General features: G+C 53.9%; 1 protein-coding gene across 5 annotated transcripts in view; it reads left to right on the top strand.

Moving 5' to 3' along the window:
* Positions 1 to 241: 241 nt before the first annotated feature.
* Positions 242 to 26,419, top strand: part of NTRK3 (neurotrophic receptor tyrosine kinase 3) — a 215,758-nt gene continuing 189,580 nt past the window's right edge. For 4 of the 5 annotated variants that reach the window (XM_074917204.1, XM_074917203.1, XM_074917205.1 and 1 more), the window contains exon 1: positions 242 to 918. In XM_074917204.1, coding sequence (XP_074773305.1) covers positions 671 to 918 — 248 coding nt within the window. In that variant the 5' untranslated portion in view covers positions 242 to 670. The remainder of the gene's footprint in view (positions 919 to 26,419) is intronic. The other variant, XM_074917206.1, reaches the window with a different exon arrangement.

The raw sequence follows: 26,419 nt of genomic DNA on the forward strand, positions 1-26,419 counted from the left end.
CTGAGCTGGGGCTCCAGCAGTGCTGGGGTGGGTTTTTTCCCTCTCTCCCACCCCTCCCCTAGATTGATTTTAGCGGAGAGGGAGGGGGGTGGGGAATCCTTTTTATTGCAGAGCCCTGCTCGCTTTGCAAGCCTTCCTCCTCCTCCTTCTCCTCCTCCTCCTCCCCTGCTTTTTGTGCCCGCCGCAGCAGGGCTGGCCAGGCCGGGGGAGGGAAGCGATGGGAAGGGGAGGTCGCCCCCTCCTCTCCCTCTGTGTGTTTTTTTTGCAGGTGTGTCAATTTTAATTCTGCCCAGTAGGTGGGACTTGGTGACTTTCGCACCGTTTTTGTTATTTATTTATTTCCCCGGCTGCCTCCCCAGCCTCCCGTTGCAATCCTCCGGAGCGGCTGGCGGGGAGCGGCGGGCGGCGGGCGGCCGGGCCAGCATGCATCCCCGCCCGCTGCTGCTGCCGCTGCCCTAGCGGGAATTACAGCCTCTCCGAGCCAGCTGCCAGCATGATTTCATCTGCTGGAGGATTTTTGCATCTGATCGCTTGAGGTTTTGTTGTGGGGTTTTTTTTTTTGGTGTTTTTTTTTTCCTCCCTCTGTCTTTGTTTCCTTCCCCCTTTCCCCCCCTTCCCCTCCCTCCATCCCCCCTTTCCTCCTCCTCTTTTTTAGAAGCAGCAATCGGAGATGGATGTCTCTCTTTGCCCTACCAAGTGCACTTTCTGGAGGGTATTTTTGCTCTGGAGCATTTGGGGAGACTATCTGCTTTCGGTGCTGGCTTGCCCTGCTAATTGTCTTTGCAGCAAGACAGACATCAATTGCAAGAAGCCGGATGATGGGAACCTCTTCCCTCTCTTGGAAGGGCAGGATTCAGGCAGCAGTAATGGCAACACGAGCATCAATATCACGGACATCTCAAGGAACATCACTTCCATGTAAGTGGGGGTCCCCCCGGGCTCTGCCGGCGGCGGGGTGCGGGCAGGGCTGCCTGTGCGGGGCTCAGGTGCCCTCGGCATTGCTGCGCTGCTTGGCAGAGCTCAGCCCGGCTTCCCGTGCAGAGGACGCAGATCCGGCTTTTCCTTATCCTATTCCCTCCCCCCGCTCCCCCCCCTCAAAAAAAAAAAAAAAAAAAAGCGCCCAGCAACAGTTTGGCCAAAGCTTAAGAGAAATAAAGTAAATGAGATCTGATTCCTTAGCAGGAGAAAGCGAGCAGCAGGCAAAGATGCTAAAGCTGCTGCTTCCTTTAACTGTTTGCTTCTGTAAGGGGAGGGGGGACGCCACAGCCACACACAGCCACATATTTACCCAAATTGGACAAGAAAAGCAAGTTCTGAGCTGCTTGCTCTTTTTCGAGACTTTGGAGCCGATTAGAATGTCTTTTTTTTTCATCCCCACAACAGAAAATGCTCCCTGCCCTGCCCTGCCTGAGTGTATCTGGGGATCTGCGGTTTCGCCTTTTTAAGGGGGAGGGAAAAAAAATAGGACAGTGAGATGTCCCTTAAGTAGCTTATTTAACTCGCATTGTTATAATTTTGCAACTCGTCGTGGTGCTGCGATAGGATTTGTGTGTTTTCGTCTGGGGGTGGTGGCGATGGGGAGAAGCATCGGAGCAGAGAGATATTTTTAGTTGAGCACTTTGCGTTTGTTTGCATGCTTGTTTATCTGGAAAATCAACTTGAAGTTGCATTATCCTTGTTTGGAGAGGCAGTTAGCAAAGCCCATGTTAATCTCATCAGCGTGGAGTCGAGAAAGGAATATATTTCCTTCTCCTCAATCCGTCATGCTGTGTGTGTGCGGAAAAAAAATCCTCATCTCTTCCAATCTCTGCTCTTTATTTTCCAGTACATTTTTGGGTGAGATGAACTCTGAGCCATTTCATTATTCTAATGCTAATTGAAATGTGAGCATTTAGGGAAATGTAGCCCCCAGAGCAAGTTGGCAGTGGGAGTTGAGCAGAGAAGAGGTGGAATCCTTTATTCTGGCAGTTAAATGCAGCAAGGTTTGAAATGAGTAATGGAGGGTTATTTTATTATTTTTTTTTTTTCCACCTCGATCGCACAGTTGCATGGAGGGAGCGGGCTTTGCTGGGTCTCTTCCTGAGCCTGTTTTATTTGGTCACAGTGCAATTGCAGCAGAGCCATGGAGTAATTGCAGTGCCTCTTTCGCAGCTCTGCTTGTCACCTTTGCTGGGTAAAGATGACGGGAGCCGCTTTCCCCGTTTGCTTACAGGTTCATGCGATGCCCGAGCAGGTTTTCAGCAGGTGCCACTGACCCTGAACCCCCAGCCCTGCCTTCACCTTGCCAGCAAACCTCTGCAAACCCAGCAGGAATGGGGAAAGTAAATGGGAAAACTAATGCAACACTCCCCTTCCAATTGCCCCACATTTATCCTGCGTCGCCGTGCTGGAAGTGTTTTCTCTGCGATGCCGAGGGGACGTGGGTGATGATGGGCAAGTCAGAGAAACTCATGTTTTTTTTCCTGTGCTCGCTGTTTGTTGTGGTTTGGTTTTAACCCTTTGGGGAGCGGGGAGCATCAGGAAAGGCTGCGAAGGGTTTGGAAGCTGCCAGCGTGAGCGAGTGTGCGTTGTCAGATGCACACATCCATCTGAGCTGCTGTGAGAGGTAGTATTACATGAGTCCTTTGTGCCTAGAAAATGTCTTTACTGCTTTGAAATTGAAAAATGCTGATAAGCAGTCCGTGAAAAGGAGAGGGGCAAAAAAATAAAAGAAAACCGGACAACTCCAGAAACAGAGATGTTGGGTATTTTTCTTGGAGAGGAGCTTCTCCTAAGTTGGGGAAGGAGGAGAAGGTGCCAGTTTTTGCTGGAATTTGTATGCATCTCTGCTCCACACTGAGCAAAGCACGTTCCCTCACCCCCTGCATTGCTGCCGGCCCCACGCCTCGCTCCTCGGGCTTGGGGGGTGCTGAAGCACAGGACTGGGGTGAACCCCAAAATGTCATAAGGGTCTGAGACTGAGTGTAAACTTTTCCCGGGGTCTGTGTTTAGTAGGGAGACAACAGTGGTTCGAAGGGGATGGTTTGGGTGGTGGGGGCCAGGGTTGAACCCATGTTCGCACTCTTGCGGGGGAGGCATCAGGTCTTGCACCCTTCCAGGCTGATGTCAGGCCTCTCCTTGCCAGTCCCCACATCATGGGTGCTGGGGTGAGGGGTGCATCGAAGGCCAGCCTGGTCATCGCTGAATCACTCCCGGCATGCAGGTCTGATTCAGCTGGGCACTGAATGGCGCTTCCCCCCGCTTGCCACGCTCACCGAGGGCTCGGCTTCCTTAGGCAGCTTGTCTTGTCTGTGGGCAGCGAGGGGGCAAAAGCCCCTTCTCCCACCGGGCTGGGGGTGAAGAGGGGAGGTTTAGCCCTGTCCCTGCGGCTGGGGGATGAGATGCTCCAGCCAGGTCCTTCACATAGGCCCTGGGGAAGGTGGTCGTGTCTGCTCCATCCTGCTTCTGCTGAAAAGACAGATGGGATGTGGAGTGGGGAAACCACTCAGGGGCCAAGCAAGGCCTTATTCATGTCCGAAAGATGAGCTTAGCTTTGCAATCAGAGCTTGGGTGGTGCTGACGAAAGCCTGCCAGGGCCCATTCAGAGGGCTGGAGAAAAACAAGTGGTGTGAGCTGGCTTGGAGGGCTTGTCCATCTTACCCCTCTGAGCCAGGGCAGAAGCCCCTCCATGCCAGCCCACCTCACCCAGGCAGGTCTCCCCAGCATCGGAGATCAAGCCGTCAGGAGCTTTGGGTGATTTCGCATCTCAGCAGCTGATGAGACCCCTGAGGCAAGAATGACAGAAGGAGGACAGGAGACACCCAGCCTATAGCACTGCCCATGGAGGCTGGCAGGGCAGGCCAGCGCTGTGGTGCCTCCAGTGTGGTGCACCATCATCGAGCCTCCTGTTGCACCCCTCAAATGAATGGGCTTTTCTCCCATAGCTTCTGGTTTCCCACCCATACTCTCTTTGAGAGGGGAGAAGCCACAGAGGGCCTGGGTGGCTCCTGTCTGGCTGGGCTGGGGATGATGGTGGCACACAACCTTCGTGCAAATCCAGGTGGTACCAGGTTAATGGAGAAGCAGGGGAAGGGCAGGGGGTTCCTGCCCTGAGGTGGAGGAGGAGGTTGGGTTGGCTAGTATCCCTCTGCCATTTCCCAATCTGCCCAGAGTTGTATCCAATTTCAAATCCCATCCCTGGGGATGTGACTTGCACACAGAGGTCCCTGTGAGAGCTGCCAAGGGTCCTGTCTAGCCGTGGGGCCATCTTGGACCCTGGTTGAGGTGGCTCCAGTTTGGAGTCATGCTGCTGGACTTCCCCATCCCGATTGAGGGAGAGGGTGACCATGGTGTTGGGGTATGTTCATGCCATCACTTTTCCTTGTGCAGCTGAGTGGCCTTTGCTGTGTTCCCATCCAGGTGTGACTTGTGGAGATGCTGAAGCTTCCCGTACCCCAGCCTCACCCCTGTGTCGTGGGGTTCTGTCCATTGCAAGACCCTTCTAAAAAGACCAGATGCACAGAGAGAACTTTGGTCCTGGGGGTCCTGTGTCACAAAACCCCTTTTGTCCCTGTGAACTGAGCAGCTGGGGTGTTTGCCACACTGGGTCCCCACCCATGTCAGCGTGGGGGTCTGGCTGGCACATGGGGTGGCCAGGCTCGCCTGTGCTGCCGCGTGTCAGGGTGACGGTGGGTGCCTCGTGCCAGGGGCGGGCTGGGGAGTCACCCTTCTGGCAGCGTGGGCAGTGCCTGCGTGCGCCGGCACGGCGCGTGGGGAAGGATGGATGGAGGAGTTTGCCATCTGGGCATCCCTACTTCTCAGCTGTTGCTATGGCACTGCAGAGATGCTGCCAGGCAGGCGGTGGTGGCCTGTGTTTGTCACCCCTGGGCTCCTCAAGGTAGGGAGATGTCGCTGGTATATAAAGCCTTGCTCCCTTACTCAGCCTGACCGGGGAGAATGGGTTTTCTTATGGTAAAGTACCCTCGATGGGCGGATTTGCAGGGTTTATCTATGCAGCTTGTAGCTGCCTTCAGAAAGGTGGGATGAACTCAGAGCAACCCAAGAGGAGGTGGGTCATTGTGGAACACTGTGAGATGCAGGATTTTAGGGTCTCGCTTGCAGGGCCAAACGGAAGCATCTTGCCCCCTCCATGGACGAGAAGAGCAGCCCCATCCTTTCCTACTGGGCTGTCCCACCAGCCCACGGCAGCATCCGCTCCATCCCGTGGGCCTGGCCGGGGGTGGGAGAGCCGCGTCAGAGCCAGGCGCCGTGGGGGGCGGGCGGCAGCGCAGCCCCCACTCGCTGCGCAGGAGCTGGGAGCATGTGGCATGGGGGAGAAGGAGGGGGTGCTCAGAGCGGCAGCACCCCTTCGCTGCTGGCACGGGGAGCGCTGAGGCACCGGTGATGCCCATGTGCACCTGCATCTGCAAAGGAGGGAAGAAAGAAAGGGCAGGCGTTTTCCTGGGAGGGCTGGGGGGAACGGCACTTGCTTTGGTGGCCCAAACAGCTGGGAAGGGGACTCCTTGATGCTCAAGTTGATGACTGCCCTGATTCAGACAACAGGGCACAAACTTTTCCCCTCTCTGTGAATGAGCCACAGTGTGTCCAGTGTGCCTTGTGTGCTGCTGCTCTCAGAGACGAAGGGCTCTGCATTCCCAAAGTCTCCCATCCCATCATTACTCCCATCTCCTGGTCCTGGAGGTTTTGGCTGCTGCAGAAACCATTCAAAAGGTCCCTAATTCAATCCAGCTTGGTTTTGAAGGGCTCTTGTTTACGCGGAGCGGCTGTCCTGAAGGAGGGGGGAGGTGGGTGCAGCATGAGGTTGTGAGGACAGAAGAGGGTGAAGAAATATTTGGGACAAGGAGGTGGGCTGAGATAATGGTCTTGGTGCTCTAGGTGCTTTAAACTGGGATCACTGTCCTGACTGTTCCTGTATTATCCTCTTAACATCAGGGTCCATGGTGGGTTCTGCCCTGTGCACCAAAGTAGCTAAACTTGCACCAGGGGCACCTAGGGCTGGATGCATCTCCTGGGGCTGCTGGCTCCTTTCCCTGCTCTTACGGCCTTTCTCCCTGCTGACCAGTTCTGGAGGGAGACATTTTCCTGTCACAAGTGATGTCTGGGACCGCCAGTACTTTTGCAGTCCTCCAGGCTATGTGCAGGCACAGAGCAGAAGAATCTGGGGTAGATGGGCTATAAGAAGTAGTTTTTGGAGGAGTTGACCATCAAGACCAGTCTCAGCTCAGCTTTTGAAGCAGCAGCTGAACTAACACTAAGCAGAGGATGTCAGGCACTCGAGGGTTACAGCCCTGCTTTGTCTGGGGGATTCCTGTGGGGTTGAGTCACCTGCCTTTTCATGCCAGTCTGCTCCTGTCTCTGCCCCCTTCATGCCTGATCCCACTGGGGTCCCCAAGTGCTCCCCAGCCATGTCTGCATTGTCTGGCTCTGCTGATGGCCCACACCAGGTATTTCTCCAGGGAGGAGACAATTTTGGTGCCTGCCAGAAATTCCCCTCTGAGCTGAGCACGGGGCCTGAACTGCTGCCCTGGACAAGAGGAGCTGATGACCTGGATGGTTTCAGTGTGCATGTGACCTGTCCCCTGCCCTTACCTCCTGCAGTGTTTGGGGAGATCTAAGTCAGCTCTGCTTGCTGACTTGTGTCCCTGGGCTTGCAGAGGTGAGATGGGGATAGTTCAGGTCTAGGACAGGTGTTTCATGGGGGGAAGAAGCAGAGATGGAGGGGTAGAGACTGAGGAAGGACCTGCCTTGCTGCCCTTGGAGACTCAGAGACATGTTTCCTCTGTCCAGGGGCTTCTGTGGAGCTCAGTTAGGGAAGGCTCTCTGGGTCTGTTCTACCCCATCAGCTCATCCCTGTGGGGGTGACACTTTCATGTGCTATTGGCATGAGGCTGCTCGTGGTCTCCCAAAGGTCTGTGACAATCCATGCACCCAGCAATGCTGGGCTCTTTCAGTGAGAACCCCCCAAACAGGCCGCGGGATGTCCCATGGGATCACCCTTGGGGTGCCCCGCGGGTGCTCAGCGATGCTCCCCAGTGCTACCCTGGCACACCGGCTTGCCCCGCTCAGCCCAGTGCCTGTGCTGGGTGTTGCCCATGAGTTTATGGTTGAATTTGGTGCTTTCCATTCAAGGGGGGCTGCAGTCAGGCAGGGAGTGAACCAACCCCTGAGCCTGCCAGGCTTCCAGAAGTGAGCATTAATAATGCTTGTAACTTGATGTATTATTTACTGGGCACAGTGCAATAGCAGTAATTTTGAGCTTTGGGTTTCCTGCAGTGGGGGTTTCAGTAGGTTGTGTAGGTGCCTTCTAAACAGGTGTGTCTGACAGCAACATGCGGGCTCTGGAGACCCCCCCCCCCCCCAAGTTCTCTTGCTTTCCGCTCAGGATCAAGGGGTGCACATCAAAACCCCTGCCGAGGCGGTGCTGCGGGGCGAGTTTCTTGTTCAGAGGCTGCGGTTTGTGTGCGGTGGGTGGATATTGCGGACCCTTGGTGACACATGGAGAGATGATGCGAGCGGGGCTGCTGGTCCCCACGCGATGCTGCGGGTCCGGGAGGGCCAAGCACACAGCACCAGGACGGCGGCTGGACTGGGCTGTGCCCCCGGTTCATCTCCCAGCGTTGCGAGGCTGCTCCGGACAGGGGCTGTTTGTGCGGGAGCAGCTCGGAGGCTCTGCCGTAACCCCCGGCCCCAACAGAACCTCTGCCCTGTGCCTCCCTCCCGGGGCAGCCCCAGAAACCCTCTGCCCGGCTCAGCCGCGGCTCATCCTCTCCTCTTTTCCCCGGTTCGAGGGTGGCTGTGCCGCTAGAGGGCAAGCGGCAGCGGCAGACAGCGCGGCTCCGGGCTGCGGCCACCGCGGGGACCCGGCGGGGACGGAGCCGGCCGGGGGCATCGGGGGCGGCCGGCGCTGAGGGGTCAAGTCGCACTTGCTTACTGTCACCCTGGTGGGATGCTGCGTGGGAGAAGAGCCTCTGCTCTGGGGTGTCTGTGCTGCTTTACCCCTCTTGGGCTCCCACCTGCTCCCTAGCTCAGCATCCCAGTCCCTGGGTGGGCACCCAGTCGGGTCAGGCGGTCCCCGGGGGTCTGACTGAGTGGCTAGGTCATGGCTTTCTCCTCCGAGCTGCTGCGCGAGGACATGGTTGGTGCACCCCCACCTCCCGATAGCTCCCACACCAGTGTTACAAGCCCATCTGTGAATTGAGGTGGTTTGCAGCTTTTTGGAAGGCGTTGACCCAACCAGAGCAGGTGCTGTGGGTGTCTCGGGGCTGTTTGAATTGCTGGGCAAGAGGTGCCTGATGGGGGTGATGTGCTGCCTTCTGCGACTGGCTTCTGGCTGTGTGTGATCTGCAAGGAAGTCCCTAACAGCTCTGCCCGTTTTACTGTTGGGGAAACTGAGGCCCATAGCAGTGGTGCAACTGGCCTGCAAGTAGTGGAGCAGGGATGGAGACCCTTCAGCCCAGCACCAACCAGGGTTTAAGGAGAGGCCAAGCATGGAGGCGTGGATAAACAAGGCTGTTATATCGGTCCTGTTGTATCTACCAGCCATGAGACGTGTCCTCAGAGAAGTCCTGGAGGTAGAGGCAAGAGGGCACGGTCTGAGAGCTGTCTCTGGAGGCCTCCAGGGTAGGTGCAATGCTCTTTGCTCCTCTGATTTGCATCTCTACTGCAGGGGCTGGATGGAGTTTAGAGGGCTAAAGAGGCCACGTGTACTTCTTTTCCCAAGGGGGGAAGGCTGAAAAGAGCCTGGTGTGAGATAAGGCAAGGCGAATGGTGGTAGGAAGCTGGCCTTGACCCTGTACCATCCTCTGTATGCAGCTCCTGGGGGGTATCTCATCCTCCCTGGCAGCTGGGCCAACGTTGGGCTGGTTATTTTCCTGCCGGCTATTTTCACGTGCTGTCAGCATGGTGGAAGGGCTGTGACACCCAGTGGTCCCGCAATGCAACAGCAAATGGGTCCCCAGCATCGTGGCAGGGGTGACATTTGGGTGGATGTGTGCTGGGCTGTGGGTGATAGACATGAGTTAGAGCCATAATACTGCTCAGGGCCTGGGCTTCATTTGAAGAAAAGGAGATTAAAATCTCTTTGTACTCCCCTTGGAAGGCTACACTGGAGTCAGTGCTCAGCTGGCAGGGCTCCTCCACCAGCCCTGCTGCGTGTGCCCTTGTGCATCTCCATCCTCCATGTACCACCCTGTTTCCAGACCACGTGGGGCTGGGGGTCCTGCCCTGTCCCCTTCTGTGTGAGACCTGGCCTCTGCTTGCTTGGAAGAGTAGCACCAGGAAAATAACATGCTGTATTTTTAGCTTGTTTTCATGTGATGTAGCAGTTGGGGAGCCGAAGGAGAAGCCAGAACCGTGTGTGCAGCCAGCTTTCCTCCAGCTGCCACCCAACGCTCTGGTGTAGGAGATAATGGACCAACTCCATCCTGTGCCACCCTCCAGCATGTGCTGTCACCCTCGCCTTCCCTTTTCCCCCAGCTTTGGTCTGCCTAACTGGAAAGGAAAATGGCTTTTCAAATTAAAAACAGAATTCCCAGCAGCGGAGCCGAGAGGTCAAGAAGGATTCCCAAAGGAGCATGATGGTGTGGTAGCACAGATGGGTGGCTTGGGGTGCTTCTTGCTCTCGGTGCTTGTTGCAGTTGGCAGCTAATTGGCCTTGGGATCCCAGGGCTCCAGGGAAGGATGCAGGTGCTATCCCCCATGCAGCACCTTCCCTGCAGCCCTCCTATGGCTCTGTGCTGGGCTTAGTTGTGCTGGGGAGGGCAAAAGGCACTGGTGCCTTTGCTGGCTGCCCCACACTGCCCCTGGGGGACTGAGAAGTGGGTAGGAGCATAATGTGAGTGTGCTGAAGTCCCCATCCTCCTGGGCTGTGTAAGGCTGTCCCTCAGCTAGCTCTCCCCAGGCAGTTCCCACTAGGAAATGTTAATGTGGAAATGCTCAAACAGATGCTGGGAATCTGAGTGCTACTGAGGACCCTCCATGCTCAGGGTTTTGCCAGGATAAATTAGGAACGTGAGTGCTCAGCTTAGCTGCACCAATGCCAGGCTCTAACTCCTGACCTTGCTGGGACATGAAACCACGTGGGGGAGAGCCAGGGTGCCTCCAGCTGCTGACCTTCCTTCTGCTCCTGGAGTAGCTCTGGCCTCATCCCCCATCCCATGCTCTCCATGGAAATGCTGTGCAGTGTCCTGGGCTGGGAACCAGGAGTCCTGGCACTCTGGTCTGTGATCCAGCTGTTCAGATGCTCCCTTGGGCTGCCTGCCCTTGTCCTGGACCACAGCCCTCCTCCTGCCTGATTCTAACCCAGCTTGGGTGTCCCTTGTGTCCATCCCAGTACAGATGGGTTTGCCTCTGGGGAGATCTGACTTCTGTGGCTGGAAAGATCCTCTCTTGTCCCCTAAAAATCTTGCCTCTAGGATGCGGCTGGGTGCTCCTGGAACAATGATGTGGGTCCTGGTTTTGGCTGTCCCCTGCCTTGCTCTCCCAGACAAAATATATCCCAGGAAAAGTGAGCTGAAAGCCATCAAGTCACTTGGTGGCTGCCATGGAGCAAGCAAAGTTCAGTGGGACACAGGGTCAAGGATGCTGAGTATTCCCAACTCCCCAGACTGTGGAAAGTGTCCTTGTCCTCCTGGGGCTCTCCTTGTGCCAGTTCAGAGAAGCTGGGTGTTACTGGGAACTGTTTCCCAGTTTGAGCCTCACATGTGCTCTGGACATATCTGTGCTGCCAGCCATCTCACAGGCCATCCCAGGCTTTGTGGGGGGGAGGGCACCGAGCTGGGTCAGCATCGGGGCAGCAGCCTGTGCTCCCTTGGCAAGTGCTGTACCCCTCACTTCAGGTCAGGACAGATGCTGGAGGGTGTCCTCAGGAGCCTCAGAGCAAAACCCGAGCTCAGGGAGTACATGCAAGGCTCTGATGCGGCGCAGGGATGCGGGCTGGGCGGGGAGAGAGCCTGCACAACAGGGAGCTCTGTGGGGCCTGGCACCCAGGGGGTTAACAGCAAGGTGCATGGTACAGCTGGAGTGATTTGGGAGAGGCAGAGCCTAGTGAGGCTGAAGAGGTATCAGGTGGGATTGCTGAGGTGTGGGCATTGAAGGATGTTAAGGTTCCTGGGTGAGGAAGGCAGGTGGTTGCGGTGCTCCTTGCACGGTCCTGCAGCGGTGGTTGTGGGCAAGAGGAGCTGGAGCTGGGATGCTCTCAGGTATGAAGCTGTGTGGGTTGCTGCCCTGGCTCTGTGCTGGGGGTGCAGTTGGGAGGGAGGTGGGTGCCTGTAGCTGGTCCCTGGAGCAGCCCTGGGTGCTTGCTCGGCGGTGGGCTGGGTGATGTGTGTTGGTGCCTGTCTTTGTGTCCCCCCACCATCCAGCCGCTTGTGCGTTGATCCTCTGGCGCTCGGGAACACGCGCCCTTGGCTCTTTGATTGCAGCTGAGATCCCCTCTTGGGGCCGAGAGCCACGGCTTTGGGCAGCCCTGCCTGGAAATCCTCCTCTCTGTGCCTTGCCCTGTCTGCATTCTCCTCTGGGTCTTAATGGCCAAAGCGCCCGATGTCCACAGCCTGAGCTGTGTCTGGCGTTGCAGATAAGCCCTCCCTTCCAGGAGGGATAGTGGTGGGATCCTCAGCCTTTGCCCCAGGCTTGTCCCCAGCCCCGGGCAGGCTGCCCAGCCCCCGGCGTGCTCTTGGCTGCCCTGGCCCCGGGGGAAGGATCCCTGCCTTCCAAAAGGCACGGGTAACGTAGATTTATTTATTCAGAGACTTAATTAGCATCTTTAAATATTAAATAGTAAACAAACTGCGTCTAGCGGGATCAACATTTACAAACAGGGATTTTAATTTTTTTTTTTTCCCCTCTCTGGGACGTGCACTTGTTTTTTAAGTGTTTGGGGAGGAGCAGCTGCGTGTGGGCTCTGGTTGATGGGTGAGGGACTGACCTACATCTCTGCTGGTGAAGGAGGGGGAGAAGATGGGGCTGAAGGGGCACAAGAAGGCAGGGGGGCTGCGAAAAAGGAGGCAGGTGAGCAGGGATGTGTGCTCAGAGCATGTGTGTTGAAGAATTGCAGAGCCAAGTGCTGCATTTAGGTAATTCTTTGCAGAATGTGCTATCCCCCTCCTGCCCCAGCAGGTGGAAGGGGACGGGAAGGAGGTGGAGGTTCCTGCCATGGCACAGTTAATTGCAATCAAAAGGTGGTGGTCTCTGCAAGGGGAGGTGGTTTGCAGCTGATCTGCATCCTGTTATCTCTGGAAATGGAGGCCTGTCTGGTAGCAGATTACACTGGGGGTTATTTATTGGCAAGGCACTGTACAGTTTTAATTTTTCCTTTTTGCTTATTCAGGCTTTAGCTCCAGAGGAAAATAGCCTGAGGTGGCTTTGAAATGGATTCTCTCTGCCCCATTAACTTATTCAGTGAGTTTAATGGGCCTTTTTTTCTCTGAGCCTTGAAGCTATCATTAAAAGGCAGAGATTTATAAAAGCAAAGATACTCCTGAGCTTTAGTCAAACTTTGGGGTAGCGGAGTGGGGGCAATGGTGTTGCTGTTGCCTGTGGTTTGGGTGAAGATGTACGGGTTTTTGCTCAGGGATGTCATGAGAGTTGGATGCTGCTATTGTGTGTCTCTGGAAGTTTTACATGGAGAAGGGAACGGTATTCCTTGGGATGCTGTTTTGATGCTGCCCATGTTTCTCTGCTGGGGAGATGCCCCTGAGGAGCTACAGGATCAGGCGGGCTGTGCTGGGAGCGAGCCCTTGTCTGTGAGCGATGGGATGTTATCTGGGCTCTCACACATTGGGATATGGCCCAGTGTGACTTGTAACCTGTCTGTGCTGCAAGGCTGCTGTCTCTCCAGGCTGAGAGAGAGAAACTTCTTGCTTTGTGTAGGCTGCTCACAACTTTATTTTCATCTCATTTATGTCATGTTGGGGCTGGGCAGTGCTTGATGCTTTCATGGGTGTCTGTGGTCAATGCCCGAAGCCCTTCCCCTCCCTCTGCTCGTGGCACCTGGTCCTATTGCACCCTTGTGCTGAGCAATGCAACACTGTGAGAAATTGGGTGTCCCCTGGAGTGATGCACTTGTTAAGTGTGTATATTTAGGGAGTGTCTGGACAATGAGACCAAGATGAAATGTCTGAGTGAATTCCCTCTTTCTTGGGCTCTTCTAGAACCAACCTCTCCACCTTTTGCGTTGCAAAAGACCTGGTGTCTTTTCGGGCAGTAAATGTGGAGACATGCAAAATGTGGGTTGGCATTTCATCTAGGAGCACCCTCCTGCTGGAACAGTCGAATTTTTGGTCCCCAGGCCATGATGTGTTGCAGTCATCATTTCTTCATAGGCAGCCCTTGGCTTGTACCACCGATGGGGAGCAGTGGCAGGGAAGGGCTGGGGGTGGCAGAGTTTCCTGGCTTGCTCCCAAACATAAAGTCAAGCTGGTCCTGGCACCTTCTGGGGTGGCAGAGGCCAGCATGGTGCCTGTCACACTTCCCTGAGTGTCCAGCACAGCGTGGTGTGTTCTAACAGGAGAATGTTGCAACGTGGCAGAGTGGGAACAGTATTCTTGGTGCTGGGACAACTTTTCCTGTATATTTCTTTACTTACTCCATGTGCAACCCTGTGGGTTAACCCCTGGCAGTGTGAGCAGGCCAGGTGTAAACCGTGTGTGTCTCTGCTCAGCCTGGAACCTGCCAGCTCAGGGATGCTGCTAGGATGAGCCTGGGCTGGGGGATTTGTGATAGCTGGAGACCCAAACATGCTGCCACCCCTTGTGTCTGCACCACGCGCTCGATGTGCGCATCCCCTGCCAGCCCTGCTGCAGTTCAGGAGCGGGAGGAAGATGCAGTGGGAGAGGGAAAGAACCTGTCTGACCAAACCGATGTGCTCAGTGTTGCATGCGTGGGGCTGATTCCAGACCCTGGCTCCTCTGGGTGCCAGAAGCAGCTGGAAGATGGGATGACTTGTGTGCGTCTGTGCTGGTGAACCTAGTCCTGGCTTGTCTGCCTCGCTGCAGGACAGCAGACCACGACCCCTGCCCGCCTGGCAGCCCTGTCCCGGCAGCAGCAAGGAGCCTTGGCAATGGGAGAAACACTGCTTCATTGCCAGCAGATGGGCTGGATCAGACCCTGGCAGGGAGGGGCTGTGGGTCTTGCCAGGAGGAAGGGCCTCCAGCCCCAGGAGATATCTGAGGGTTTGCTGTTTGTAGCCTCCCTGGAGGGTCTGACCACTGAGCCTGGCCTTGGAGTGCTGCCTTGGGGTGGTGGCTGGATGGGGACATGCTGAAATGACCCTGAGGGTGCTGTGGCCAAGCAGAAACCACCTGCAGCATGCAGCCACGCTGGGACAGAAAGGATCCCGATGCTGGCCTGTCGGTGACCTCCAGAGTGAGGGGGAGGCTTGCTGCAAATCCATCAGCTCCTGTGCCTCTCCTTGGGTCACAGCGGTCAAAGGAAAGAGACACTCATTTCCTAATAAACACCCATAAAAAGTACTACTTCCCTGCCCCTGTAAATCCTTGCCTCCTCGGTGCTACCTGCTGTTTAAATTGCTGCTGACCCTGTAAATCACCCTTTGCTCTGCTCTACTTCCCTGAAATGGGCCCTTCCCTGTAAATCCTCTGTCCCCATCAGTTTTCTGCTGCCAACCCCCTTGCTCTGGCTGCACTGTAAATCCTGAGCCCTGGTGAGGCTGGGGGGTATGCAGGGAGGGTGCAGTGATGATGGAGGGCAACTGTCCTGGGATGGGTTAATCCCTTCCAACAGCTCCCCCAGCACTGCCTGGCCATCAGAGGCTGGTGGAGGATGTTCTGCCTGGCTGCCTGCAGGGAAGGTCATCCTTGTGCTGGAGGCAGGACAGGGCTGGGCTGTCATCTTCAGTCCCCGGGCTGCAGCCAGCTGGGTGCAAAACAGAGGGTGTTGGTGAAGCCTATTCCTGACCACAGGTATTCCAGCCCTCAGGACGGCCCCTGGAGAGGGCTGCTCGCCTAGGACATGTTTCTGAGATGTAAAAGTAGCCAGAGCAGCAAAAAAATTTCCATTTATTCCTTGAGTGCTTAGGGTCGTGCTGTAGCCTAACTTTGCTGTGCCCCTATCTGAGCTCCCTTCAGCAAGCTCTGAAGGAGCTGTGGGCAGCTGAGATCCCTTGTGATGGAGAACCACCACCTAAGCTTCTGCTAGATGCTGGATTCTGAGCCTTGAGTGGCTGGGATGACCATGCTATGTTTTTTTTTTTCCCTTATGATGATGCTGGGACAGCATGTAGGAGCTGAGGCAAGGGGTCTGGCAGAGACCTGACCCAGGAGAGGTGTCGGAAGCCAAGCGTGGGGGCATCAGCTCAGTGTTGTGAGCTGTGTTGTCTGTAACCCCAGCCTTGCTGCTCAGTCTGGGCACGCTGGGCTGTGCCAGGGTGTGCAGGAGGAGGTGCCTGTGTCATTGTGGGAAAAGCCGTGGCTAGAGCTGGTCTCTTGGCCTGTGTGGGTGGCTCAGCCTTGATCTGAGCTGGTAGTACTGCTGCTTTGCTGTGGCTGGACAGGGTGTCTTGAGGGTGCACACACACCTGGCACCCAGACAGGGTGTTATTTGGTGTGCAGAATACTGAGCCTTTCTGTGTCCAAGGACTTAGTAAGCAGAAACTTATTATGTTCCATCACAGCTGCCTTTTTCCTCCTAATGAGCAGGAATGAGCATTACCCTGAATTGCATGAGCAGCTCTGCCTCACTCCCAAGGATGTCAGTGGAGCACACAGCAGAAGATGCACAATCAGAGCCAGGATGGGGTCACTGGAGTGTTTTGGAATGGTGCTGTCTGCAAAGCTGCTGTGTGTGCACAGGGTTTAGAGACTTCTGCTTGGCTCCCTGTGGAGGAAAACGCTGCAGGAGATCTGAGTGTCTTGTGATGTGACTTTCTGTGTGCCTCAAATCCCCAAGGTATGAGTGGGAAGCTGGGGTGCCAGCCTAGGGCAAGGGAGCGCAGCCTTTTCTGACCTCTCTGCAAGCCCCAAGCCTGGAGGAGCTCCTCAGCCACCCGAGAGGTTCAGGGTTTGGTTTATAGACATGCTGGCCCTGACCCACCATGTGTGTGTCCTCTGGAAAGGCACTGTCTGCTATCATTTGTGGCTCAACTCTGCCTGATCACCCGGAGGGTGATTGCCAGGAGAGTTGCAAGAAAAACGAGGTGATGCTCCCCGATGGCTGATTCAGGCATTCATATTAACTGCTCACACTGCTGGCAGTGCTCTGCAATGGACCTGGGCTTGACCCAGCTGGGTGTTTCCTTTAGACCTTTCCCCTGCTGCCAAAATACTTTTTTTTTTTTTCTTGTATTAGTTTTTCTTCTGTATCTTGTGTCTGAGACCAGCTGTACATTAACACTGGGCTTATGATACTGTTATGCTCTGGCTTTGGGAGGAGGATGGAGGAGGAGATGTGTACAGTGGCAGCACAGGGATGCTAACAGCAGTGGGAAGGCAGGGGGCAGCGGAGGAGAGCAGAGGCAGATTTTCAAAATCCATATAAATAGCAAAAATAAATTCCCAGCAAATGCTTCCAGTCCTGCAGTATTAAGAAAGTGAAGCACTAGAGGATAAGGAAAGCATGAGCAATAACAGCAGGATTTAGAAAGAATAAATCTTGCCAGACAAACCTGATTGCTTTTTCTTTTTGATGGAATCACAAAATTAGTGGCTGAGCAGAACGTGGAAATCCTAATATATTTGGATTTAGCAAAGCATTTGATATAGTGTCTCGCCAAATCTTACTCTTAAAATTAGTTCAGTTTGCTTTGGATATGATGCTGCCAAATGGACTGAAAACTGGCTTAGGGCCCTAAACAAATAGTGATGGACTGTGTTTGGGGAGAGGGGCAGCTGTGGGAGCAGAGCTACAAACTGTCTTGTCTTATTAAAAAAACCCTCAAAACCAACAGAAAACCCCTAAAATAATAAACAACCCCAGGAACGTGGCCTCAGTTTGAGGCACCTTATTACAGGAATATTGACAAACTGGAAACAGCTCAGAAGCAAGCAAGGGGGGGAAAAAAAAAAGCCATTGGAGGGGTCAAATTACCCTTGGAGGCAGGCTGGGGGCTGAGAAAGTCCCAGGGCCAGAGGCGTTTCAGGGAGGAGCAGGTGGTAGCCCGTGGGGCCAGGATGAATATTTGGGCTGGTTCTGAGACCTGGCAGCAAGCACCTCAGTGCTTTCGCCCCCGCGCAGCGGAGAATCGCTAAGCTGCCCATTTCACGGCCCTTTCCAGATATTATCGAATAAGCAGGGGAAAATATTCACCGTGACTGTCAGAAAGAACATCCCTGATAGGGGGAGCTGGGCACGTTTCCTCGGGGAAAATCTTGAGTCTTGGAACAAGCACGAGAAGACAACCCTGGGTGATTTGGGCAGTAGATGGGGGATTTTCCTGGGCTGCGGGCTTGCGTGGGAAGCTGAGAGTTGGTTGTAGCTGCCTTGAGGTGCTGTATCCTGCAATATCTATCTGCACCCCACATGCATTTATTTATCATCAGGGAAAAGGCTGGGAAACTGCTGGTGACAGCTGGAGTGTGTCCCCAAGGGAGGATGGCTGAGTCCCGTCATGTTTAAAGGCTTGTGGAGAGGTGGTGGCTCCCTGGTCACCTTGCAGAGGTAGGACAGGATAGCTTGATGCCCCTCACAGGATTTTATACAAGGGGTTGAGCCCTGTCCATAGAAGTCAGGAAGGATGAAGTCTTCCAGCAAATTCAGCTATGAAGGTGTCTGGCTGGCATGCTAAGCTCTTGAAGGTTTTCAGCACTTGTTTGGGGCCTGGAAGAGATACTGGGTGTGTGGAGGCTCATGACATAACTTTACAGTTCCCACGAGGTGAGGAAACGCGTGTGTCCATCAGCAATGACTCTTTCAGGTCAGTTGAGTGCTGCCAGGGCTGTTGCCCACTGCTGTCAGCAGGATGGGTTGGGTGAGCTGGGCCTTTCCGTTTGCCTTTTAAAGCAAATCTGTGCCTTTTGACACAAATGCGAAGAAACTTCTGGTATGGGAAAGGCAGCTTGCTAACGGGAACATTACTTTGCTTACGGAGCAGCTACCTTGCACCAGTGAGCCAGCGTTGTGGTGCAGGCGTTAGGTGGGCTGATTCAGAGTTAGGGAGAAAGCCATGGAGTGGAGCTGGGAAGTACTCCTGGAAGATGGGGTGACCTTGTGTTGGTGTCCTGGTCTCCTTGGGTGAGCACATGTTTTCTTCATGCCCCCTCCCCATGGTCCTTCAGGTGATCCTCACCTTCACATTGCTCCCTGCCCAAGGCTGAGCCTGCTGGGGGTGTGGCAGGATGGGGCTGAACCAGGAAAGGTTTGGGAGGTATTTTTAGCTGTTCTAATTGTGGCAAATAAATGCCATTCTTACTTGTTGGGATTGAGCTACGGCTAAATCACAACTAGTTCTAATGATGATAATTACCGGATTTCAATATTTATAGAAACGGGCGCTTCCTTCGTATCGGCGGCTGCCGCTGTGCTCTCACCTTCACAGATCGAAACCTTGGCTCATTATCGCTGCAGCTATTTATTTACTTGCACATTTTTAACCCACAGATGGCAACATATGAGAGATCTGAAATGATACAGGCCCGCCGGGGATGTTGTAGTCTTTGGGCAGAAGCTGCAGGATGAATAGGGAAGCGTCTCCTAAGGATCTGTGTGTTGGAGTCTTGCTTTTTGGGTGCTCTTTGAGAGTTGTTTTCAGGTCAGCAAGCTTGCCTGTGTCAGCCAGGGCTTAGCCCCAAAGGGTGGAGGTGGCTGTGCATATTTTTGCATGTGTTAGCACAGCGGATCACTGCCTCTGATTGCTGTGTACACCAAAACACGCACACACTGTAACTGGGACAGAACTTAAAGGTGAGGCAACACAAGCGGCTTGAGTCTTGTAACAGTGGACTTAGAGGAGCTTGTGAAAAGGGGTCTGGGAAGTTCCTGCCTGTAGCTTCTGGATGTCTTGATTTAGCAGCATCCCTCTCCAGTATAGTACTGCAGAAGGATGGGCAGCTGTTGGAGAGTGCAGGTGGCATGTGTGTCCATCCCCCATGCAGGGATGGGGGTGCAGACCCCTCTGGGCTGTATCAAATCAAAAACCCTGGTCCCACCAGGGTGATCCCAGCCTGCGGATTCTCACCGGCATCAAGACTTGCACGCCCATAGGGTCTGAGACTTCCTTCTTGTGCAAGGTGTAGAAAAGATTCACTTATTCAATTTGCTATCTCTCTAGTGCCACATAAGCTGTATTGATAAATTAATCTTATATTGTTGTGACTAAACAGCCCTGCAATTTTTTACACTGTGCAGCCTAATCTATCTTGACAGCTGTATCATTAGTTTATATTTGTTGTAATCTTATTCGCTGTGTTGGCTGTGGGGAGTTTTTATTTGAGGCGCTGTATTGCTACGCAGGCAATGGGCGCAGCCAGCAGCTCTCTGATGGGTGTCATGGGGTGCGGCTGGGGTGCACCCGGGAGCAGGACCCGAAACGTTGCTCTGCTGCCTTGTATCAGCACCCCCAGGGCTGACCCGGCCTTGCCAAAGCATCCCTGCTGCTGAGGTTTTGATGGGGACCCCTGAGTTAGGGTAAAGATGGTGAAAAGGTGAATGTTGGGATGCTTAAAGCATCCTGAGGGGTTTGCTGTATGATGAAGGATAAGTTGTTTTCTTGGTTACCTTCCTCTAACAGCTCCCCAAAACCATGGAGCAAAACGTTTTGAGCTGGTGTGATGAGATTTCTGCCAGCAGGGAGCAAGAGAGACTGCGTGTTCCCCAGGCATGGGACAAAATGGTGGGGGTGGGAAGAATTTTGGCTTCTATTTTATGTTTTAGGTCTTAAACTTCTTAAATCTGGATAGGAAAGGACAGTTGCTGGAGTGCAGGCTCCTGTTTACAGCATCTCTGACCAAGCTTGGGTTCAAGCCCATCCTTCTCTTTTGAGTGCATCCTTTTGAGAGAGCATTTGGCACCCGAGAAGACTGGAGGTGCAAATGGCTCCTGAGATAGATGTGCCCTTTGCAGTTTGATGATGCAAATTGTTGTTTAGACCTTTACTTAGGGTTGTGCACCTGTAAGGACTGACAGGGTCCAGCAGTGCTCTGTGCTGTGCTCTGATGCGTCCTGGCACCAGTAATGTCTCAGCCCAGTGGATGTGCCCTAGTGCTTCATGGTGCTGTGGTGATGCTGCCAATATGCTTCCCCTTTGCAGGCAGGAGACAGAACATGAAGGTGCTGTGTGACAGCCCTGGCAGCTTCGTGTAGGGCTGGTGGGGAAGGATGGTGAAGTTTGGTGAAATTTGCATGGTGGCATCAGGATTGAATGTAGGAATCCCGATCCAGGAGAAAAATGCCTGGGAAAACATCTGTAGCGTGCTCATTTGCAAGCATGTAGTGGTGCTGTGAAAGGAGTTTCATGCGTGGTGGTCCATGATGAGTGCTGACAAGGGTTTGGTGATGTGACTGTCCACCACACAGCTCAGAAGTTCATTACCATGGCACCAGGTTGCATGAGGGTTAAACTGCCATTTGTGAAGTGATCTCAGGTTGCAGATGGCTGGGAACAGCCCTCAGTAGTGGCAGAGACCTGTATTTGCATCCTGCAGCTGGGAGAGCCTCCTGCTGTCATTGCTAGAGGAGTTGCCATTTGTCAGGGGCTGCAGCTGGTGACAAGGTGATGGACAGGCTGAAGAGAGCTACTTGGCATGGCCGGAGGCAGGAGGTGTCCACGCTGGTGGCAGGGGTGTCACATCCTCCCTCTCTCCCAGCTGGGTGGGGTGATGGAGATGGGGGTCCCTAGCACTTACCCTAAATCCAGGGTTAATGACAGATGTGTTACGTCTGCAAATATGACAGTAGCTTCTCTGTGTGCACCGATCACTGCTGGCCTGCTGTCCGCTCCCATGGAGAAGATGCATTTCCCACTCAGCTGGTCTCCGGTGCCTGTGGACCTTGTTCCAAGCTCTAGTGATAAAGGATGATGCTTTGCCTGCAAAGATCCTGCTGGTGTCTTCAGCAAGGAATCAGCTCACAGTGTAAAATCTGAATGTTCTGCAGCTGTGGCTTTTGGATGGGAGGAAGTGACTCAGTGGGTGAAATGTGTCCGTTGGGGCATGTACCAATTGCCCAACACGCTGGTCTCTTTGCCGGATGGGAAAGATTCTTGCTCTGCTCTCCAATCCTCTTCACAGCACTTGATGGTTGTTGTTTGCACCCTCCTTGCTTATTAACTTTGTATCAGATGTAAGAGTACAAAGAAGACGTCAGAAACCTCCCTGGAGGGGTACATTGAACGCAGGGCCACTGACAAAGCTCAGCTCTGCTCCTGCTATCCTCGTCTGTGGCCACCTTCTGCTTGCAGTGAGGGTATCACTGGGGCAGATTGCAGCTTTTTGCTGTTTATAACCCTCTCATCCCTTAGCCAGTGTGAGGATGTCTCAATTTTTTCATCCCTGGTTTATCCCTGGGTGAGTTGCAAGTCCCTGCCCTTGACTACCAGATGGGTCTCCCTCACCTGTTGGTGCCAAGCACTGCTTTAAGCTCAGGGTTTCCCCTGTGCAGCTTGGGATAGCCTCCAGTGCTGCCAGTTCCTAGGCACTGGTGTCAACTGGGAGCCACAGGGAGTTTTGGTTGGTACTGCTATGCTCCACCCATACTGATGAGACTATTTCCATAGCAACTACAGGATTTTTCAAAGGGGAGATAGGGGAAAGATGTGAAAAACCAAAAACAACCCAGCTGCAGCTGCCGATGCACAGGGTGATTTTCTAAGCTGGTGGCATTGCTGTTCTTGTTGGGGGTGAGGCAAATCCTGTGGTGCTGGGGGCTGTGTCAGCTCAGGTGGGAGCTGGAGATGCCTTTCACCTGCCCCTGCTTTCCTGCAGGGGAGAGGGGGGCAGCTTCTGGCCTTGGAGCATCCCAGTGTTGCTCTGGCTCTGGGCTCTGCCCTCCCCTCTGTCCTCATCCTGTTTCCTTCTCCACTGCCTCCTGTCCTTACTGGGAAAGGGAGAAATAGCTAGAAGGGCTGTAAATTATGTTTTTGGGGCAGAAAGCTTTGGGAATGCAGTGATGGGCACAAGTCTGGCACGGTGACACTGTGTGTCCTGTCCCAGAGGCTGAATCTGAGCCTTGGCATTGCAGCAGGAGAGCAGCTTGACCCAGAGCTGTTGGGGCTTATCTGTGGTTTGATGTTGGCTTTGGTTTGGGAGCCACCAGTGGGGCTTCAGGCAGGTCTGCTGACTGCCTGCTGAGCTTGAAGCTGGCTCAGGGGCTGGTGGGCATCCCACAAGCTTGGTGCAAGGCCATGGGTGAGGCTGTATTTGTGAGTTGGTACCAACAGTGTAGGTTGGTGACACCTGGTCCAGCGCTCTTGCTGCAGAGGAGGAGGGAGGATGGAGGCAGCCCTTCTCTGTCCCACTGCCATATCCACAGAGGGAGAAGGAGCCAGCGTGCAGGAGGGCTGTCCCCTGCCAGCTGCCATCCCCAGTAAGCCCCAGCCTGGCCGGTGGTGTGGGCTCTTGGGCCCCAGCTGCTGCAGGCTGCGAGTGAGCCAGCCTGTTCCCCGGAGGGCTGCCTGGGGCTGGCGGCAGACAATGTCTGTATTCTTTATGCAGAACGAGCTTCCTTTCACTGATAACCCTCTGGGCTCATGCAGTTTGCTCTGAGGCTGGGCTGGTGCTGGGACCCTTCTGGCTCTTCCAGCTGCCCAGGAGCAGAAACAAAGTTTGAGTGACTCTTTAAAACAAAACAAAACCCAAAAAACCAACAACAAAAATCTCCCTGGAAGGACTTTGTCTGATGATCTGCTTTCTGGCTTTGAAATTGCTCCGTGACTCTAAACAGCGCCAAAAAGACATGTGTCCTGTTAAGTACATCTTCAACCCAAGTGGTGAAAGGGCAGGTGCTGTCAGGAGGTGTAGCCTGGCTTCCTCGCTCGCTGCCTCTCTGCAAATACAACTGAGTGGGACCTTTGGATTCCTCAAGTGCTCCTGTGAGGGTTTTATACCTGTCAGTTTAATGCCAGCCTGCGAATGCTTCAGAAATAGGAGGCTCGTTTTCAGGAGCACCAAGCTATCAGGCTCGTCATCTCTATGCTCACGTCTCATACGAGGGGATGTGGCCTTGGGCTGTGGAGAGGGGCACGTGTGGGCTGCCATGGCCTGGCTGGGCCTGGATGTCATTGCTTCTCACCACTGCGGCCTTAAACATCTGTGCAAACTCCCAAGCCCCGGTGATGAAGAACATCTTCAAATGGTGTGAGGAGAATCCTGCTAGCAAATGGTGGGGATGTCAGTGCTGGGTTAATGAGTTGCCCTGTTTTGGCCAAGCTTCAGTAATTTGGATTGTGTGCTCTTGCCTTGCTCCTGGTGAAAAGCAAAATGTATTTGCTTAACAGCCAGCACAGCTCAACAGCAGTGTGTTTGGATAGTGTGAGCTCAAGGGTTTCATCCCACCTTTGGCCCTGGTGAAGGAGGTGCCCATGGGGAGCGAAGGGCAGGGGCTTGGTTGGAGGGACTGGTTTTGAAGTGCTGCTCTGTGTTGAGGTGTTGGGTGAGGAGGGGCTTGTCCATAATTCGGTTATGCCTTTCTCTAGAGGAACGGTAGACTGGGCTGCGATATGGGATAGAAACCGTCCCCAGGTTTGCTGTTTGCGTAGCTGGATCAGCTCAAACACAACAGCCTGGTTAGTAGTGTCTCTGGTTGTCAGAGTGTCTTCTCCTGTAACATTTTTCTAAGGTGCTTTTTTTTTTTTTCACGTTTATATGAACAAAGTAGAGCTCTGGGAGAGGAGCTTTTAAAGTGTCTGTTCCCTCCCTGCTCTCCTTTCTTCCCTTCGCTGCCTGCTCCTGCCTGTGTCATGTTTATAGGCGTGCTAGTTACCTTTTCCTTTTCAGAGCCAGCTGACTTTCCACAAAATACCTGCTGTCCCGGGAAGCCTAGAGCTCTGAGTCACCATATCTTAATGTGTACATCCCCCTGCTCCTGAGTGATGCTTCTGCTCTTACACCTCTGCAATAAGAGCAAGCCAGTGTTTGTCCCTCTTGTAGGAAAAGCTTGGAGGGGGAATAAAAAAGGGGGGGGAGGTTTTCTTTTCCTGGCTGGGGATAGGCGACTGAGCCCTTCTTGTGGGTGATGGAGGACCCCCTCCATCGCTGCTAGGGTGGGTGGGCAGAGCTGGCTGTGATTTATTTGAATGCAGATACAAGCCTGGGGGTGTTGTGACGGTTGTCTCAAAATAAACTCCTTGGAGAACTTGCCTGGTCTTTTGGCTTTGCAGGGAGCAGGCGGCAGGCAGGGCAGGCAGATCTGCCATGCCATGGAGGTAACAGGGACCCTGGCAAGTCTCCTTGCAGGTTGAAGCTGCTCTGCCCGTGGCCATCCTGAGCGGAGCGGCTGGGAGCCTGGCCTGTGTCCAGCCCAGCTGGGCATTGCTGCCCACTTGTTCAAGCTTCATAAACATCTGAGGAGCCAAAATGCTGGAGGATCAAAGTTCAGGCTCCTTGGGAGCCATTTGGGAAAACAAACGCTTCGTGGGAGCGGAATCTGAGTCCAAGAAAGATTGGCTCTCCCCTCTCCTCACTTGGGCAGCGGCTTTCCTGGCGTTCGGGGTGTGTGGGAAAGCTAGAAATGGGATGACCCGCGCTATGGGGGTAGTGGAGCTGCGGGGGAGCAGAGGAGGATAAAGTGGGCTGGGGGACTGAGGGAGGATGCTGGATTCAGCTGCTAAATAGTCATATCCGTGCAGAAGCAGAGGGACCCTTTGGCACCCGTGGTTCGCAGCTCCAAGCTCTGGTTTTCGTGCCGATTTTGGGATCCAGCCCACGGGCGCAGTGGAAATGATCTGACCAAAAATGTGTGACTACATTGAAACAGGATTTGAGGTGGAGCTGATGTGGATGTAGAAAGCTCCTGAATTTAAACTCTTGTGGAGGCTGTGGTTTTAGAAAGTGTGCTTGTGGGTTTATGTGGGTGGGTGGCAGTGGGCAGTGCCAGGAAAGGCAGCGGGTCTTGGTTAAGGACCTCAGCCCCCTCCCACCAGAGTGCTTGTGCAGCCCCATCCCTGGCTCTCACGCCTGCTCTTGCTGGACTCTCGCTCCTGCCTCCTCATTCCCAGCACTGTGTATCACAGTAACAGCCAGTTCTCGGGAGATTTTATTTTCTCCTTTTCCTCCTCCATCCATTTTCCTGTCTTCAAGCACAGCGTGAAGTGCAATGCGTGCACGTGGCTGGCAGTGCTCCCCTTTGGGTCCTAGCTGAGCTGATATGCTCTATCAGGACATCGTCCTGACCATCACCAGGGCCCTATGCCTTTTTGGGGGGCTACTTTCTGCCACAGGCTCTTTGGCACTGCTCTGTACCAAGAGTTAACTCCTGCCAAACTGAGCTCTAGTGATCCAGTACCTTGTCTTGCTAATGTGTGTAGGCACTGTGTTCTCCAGGAGAGAAACACAGCTGCCTTCGGAGCAGAGCTTGGCAGCTCTGTCTGCCTGTATTAATTTAGATATATATATACATATTTTAATTTCTGAAAAGCCCCAGACCTGTTCAGAGATGGGAGTGTGAGGGAATCTGACCTTCAGTTTGAAGTTGTAGGGAGGGTTTAATAAGGCAGAATATGATTACTGAAGGCGATTTTGACCAGCGTGCTGCTTCCTCTATAAAATGCCGTTTGATCTTTAAAGACCACAAAATGCTGCACACTGCTGGCTCTCACTGTGTATGAAATCATATGGATAAAAGCATCCTTTCCTTTGGCATGGCAAGTGCCTGGGGAGCTGCCAAAAAATGGAAGCTCTTTTGGTCTCCTGCGTCCTGTACAGCAAAGGGTGCTGCCTCACCTTGAGGTTTGTGCTTGGTGTAAAACTCCCAGGGGAATTTTTTTTCTGCCCTTGGATTGTCCTCTTGTCCCAGCTGGCTGCACAGCTGTTTTGGAGATGCAGTGTGATTAGACACGTGCAGGTTGACATTAGTGATCCTGAGCAGCAGCCTCTGCTCCTGTACCCCAGGTCTGTGCCTAACGGTGGGAAGCCCCTCTCTGGGCACAGAGGACTGCTGGAGAGCAATGAAAGAAATGCCCTTTTGGGCAAATATCATTTCTGAGTCTGCTATCCACAGGAAAAGGGGAGCAAGCTACAGATCATGATGTAGGCAGGAGGTGAGCTCTTGCTCTTGCTGATGCTTCACCCCAAGGTGGTTGCATTTGTGTATTTATGTCCATGTCTGCAGGACTAAACTGTTCATCCCATCTTGTGCTCTCTCACTTCAGATAGTGTCTGAGACTGTGCAGGGGTCAGATAGTGATAGGCAATAAATAAGAAAGAGTTGGAGAGGGAGCCTGCAGCAGTTGGGAGGTGCCGAAGTGGTGGGCAGGGAGCTTGGGCTGAGCCAGGAGCCCAGCCTGTATGCAGTGGGGTTGATGGGCACTGTCCCAACC

Source organism: Athene noctua, chromosome 13 (genome assembly GCF_965140245.1).
Source record: "Athene noctua chromosome 13, bAthNoc1.hap1.1, whole genome shotgun sequence".
NCBI lineage: Eukaryota > Metazoa > Chordata > Aves > Strigiformes > Strigidae > Athene > Athene noctua.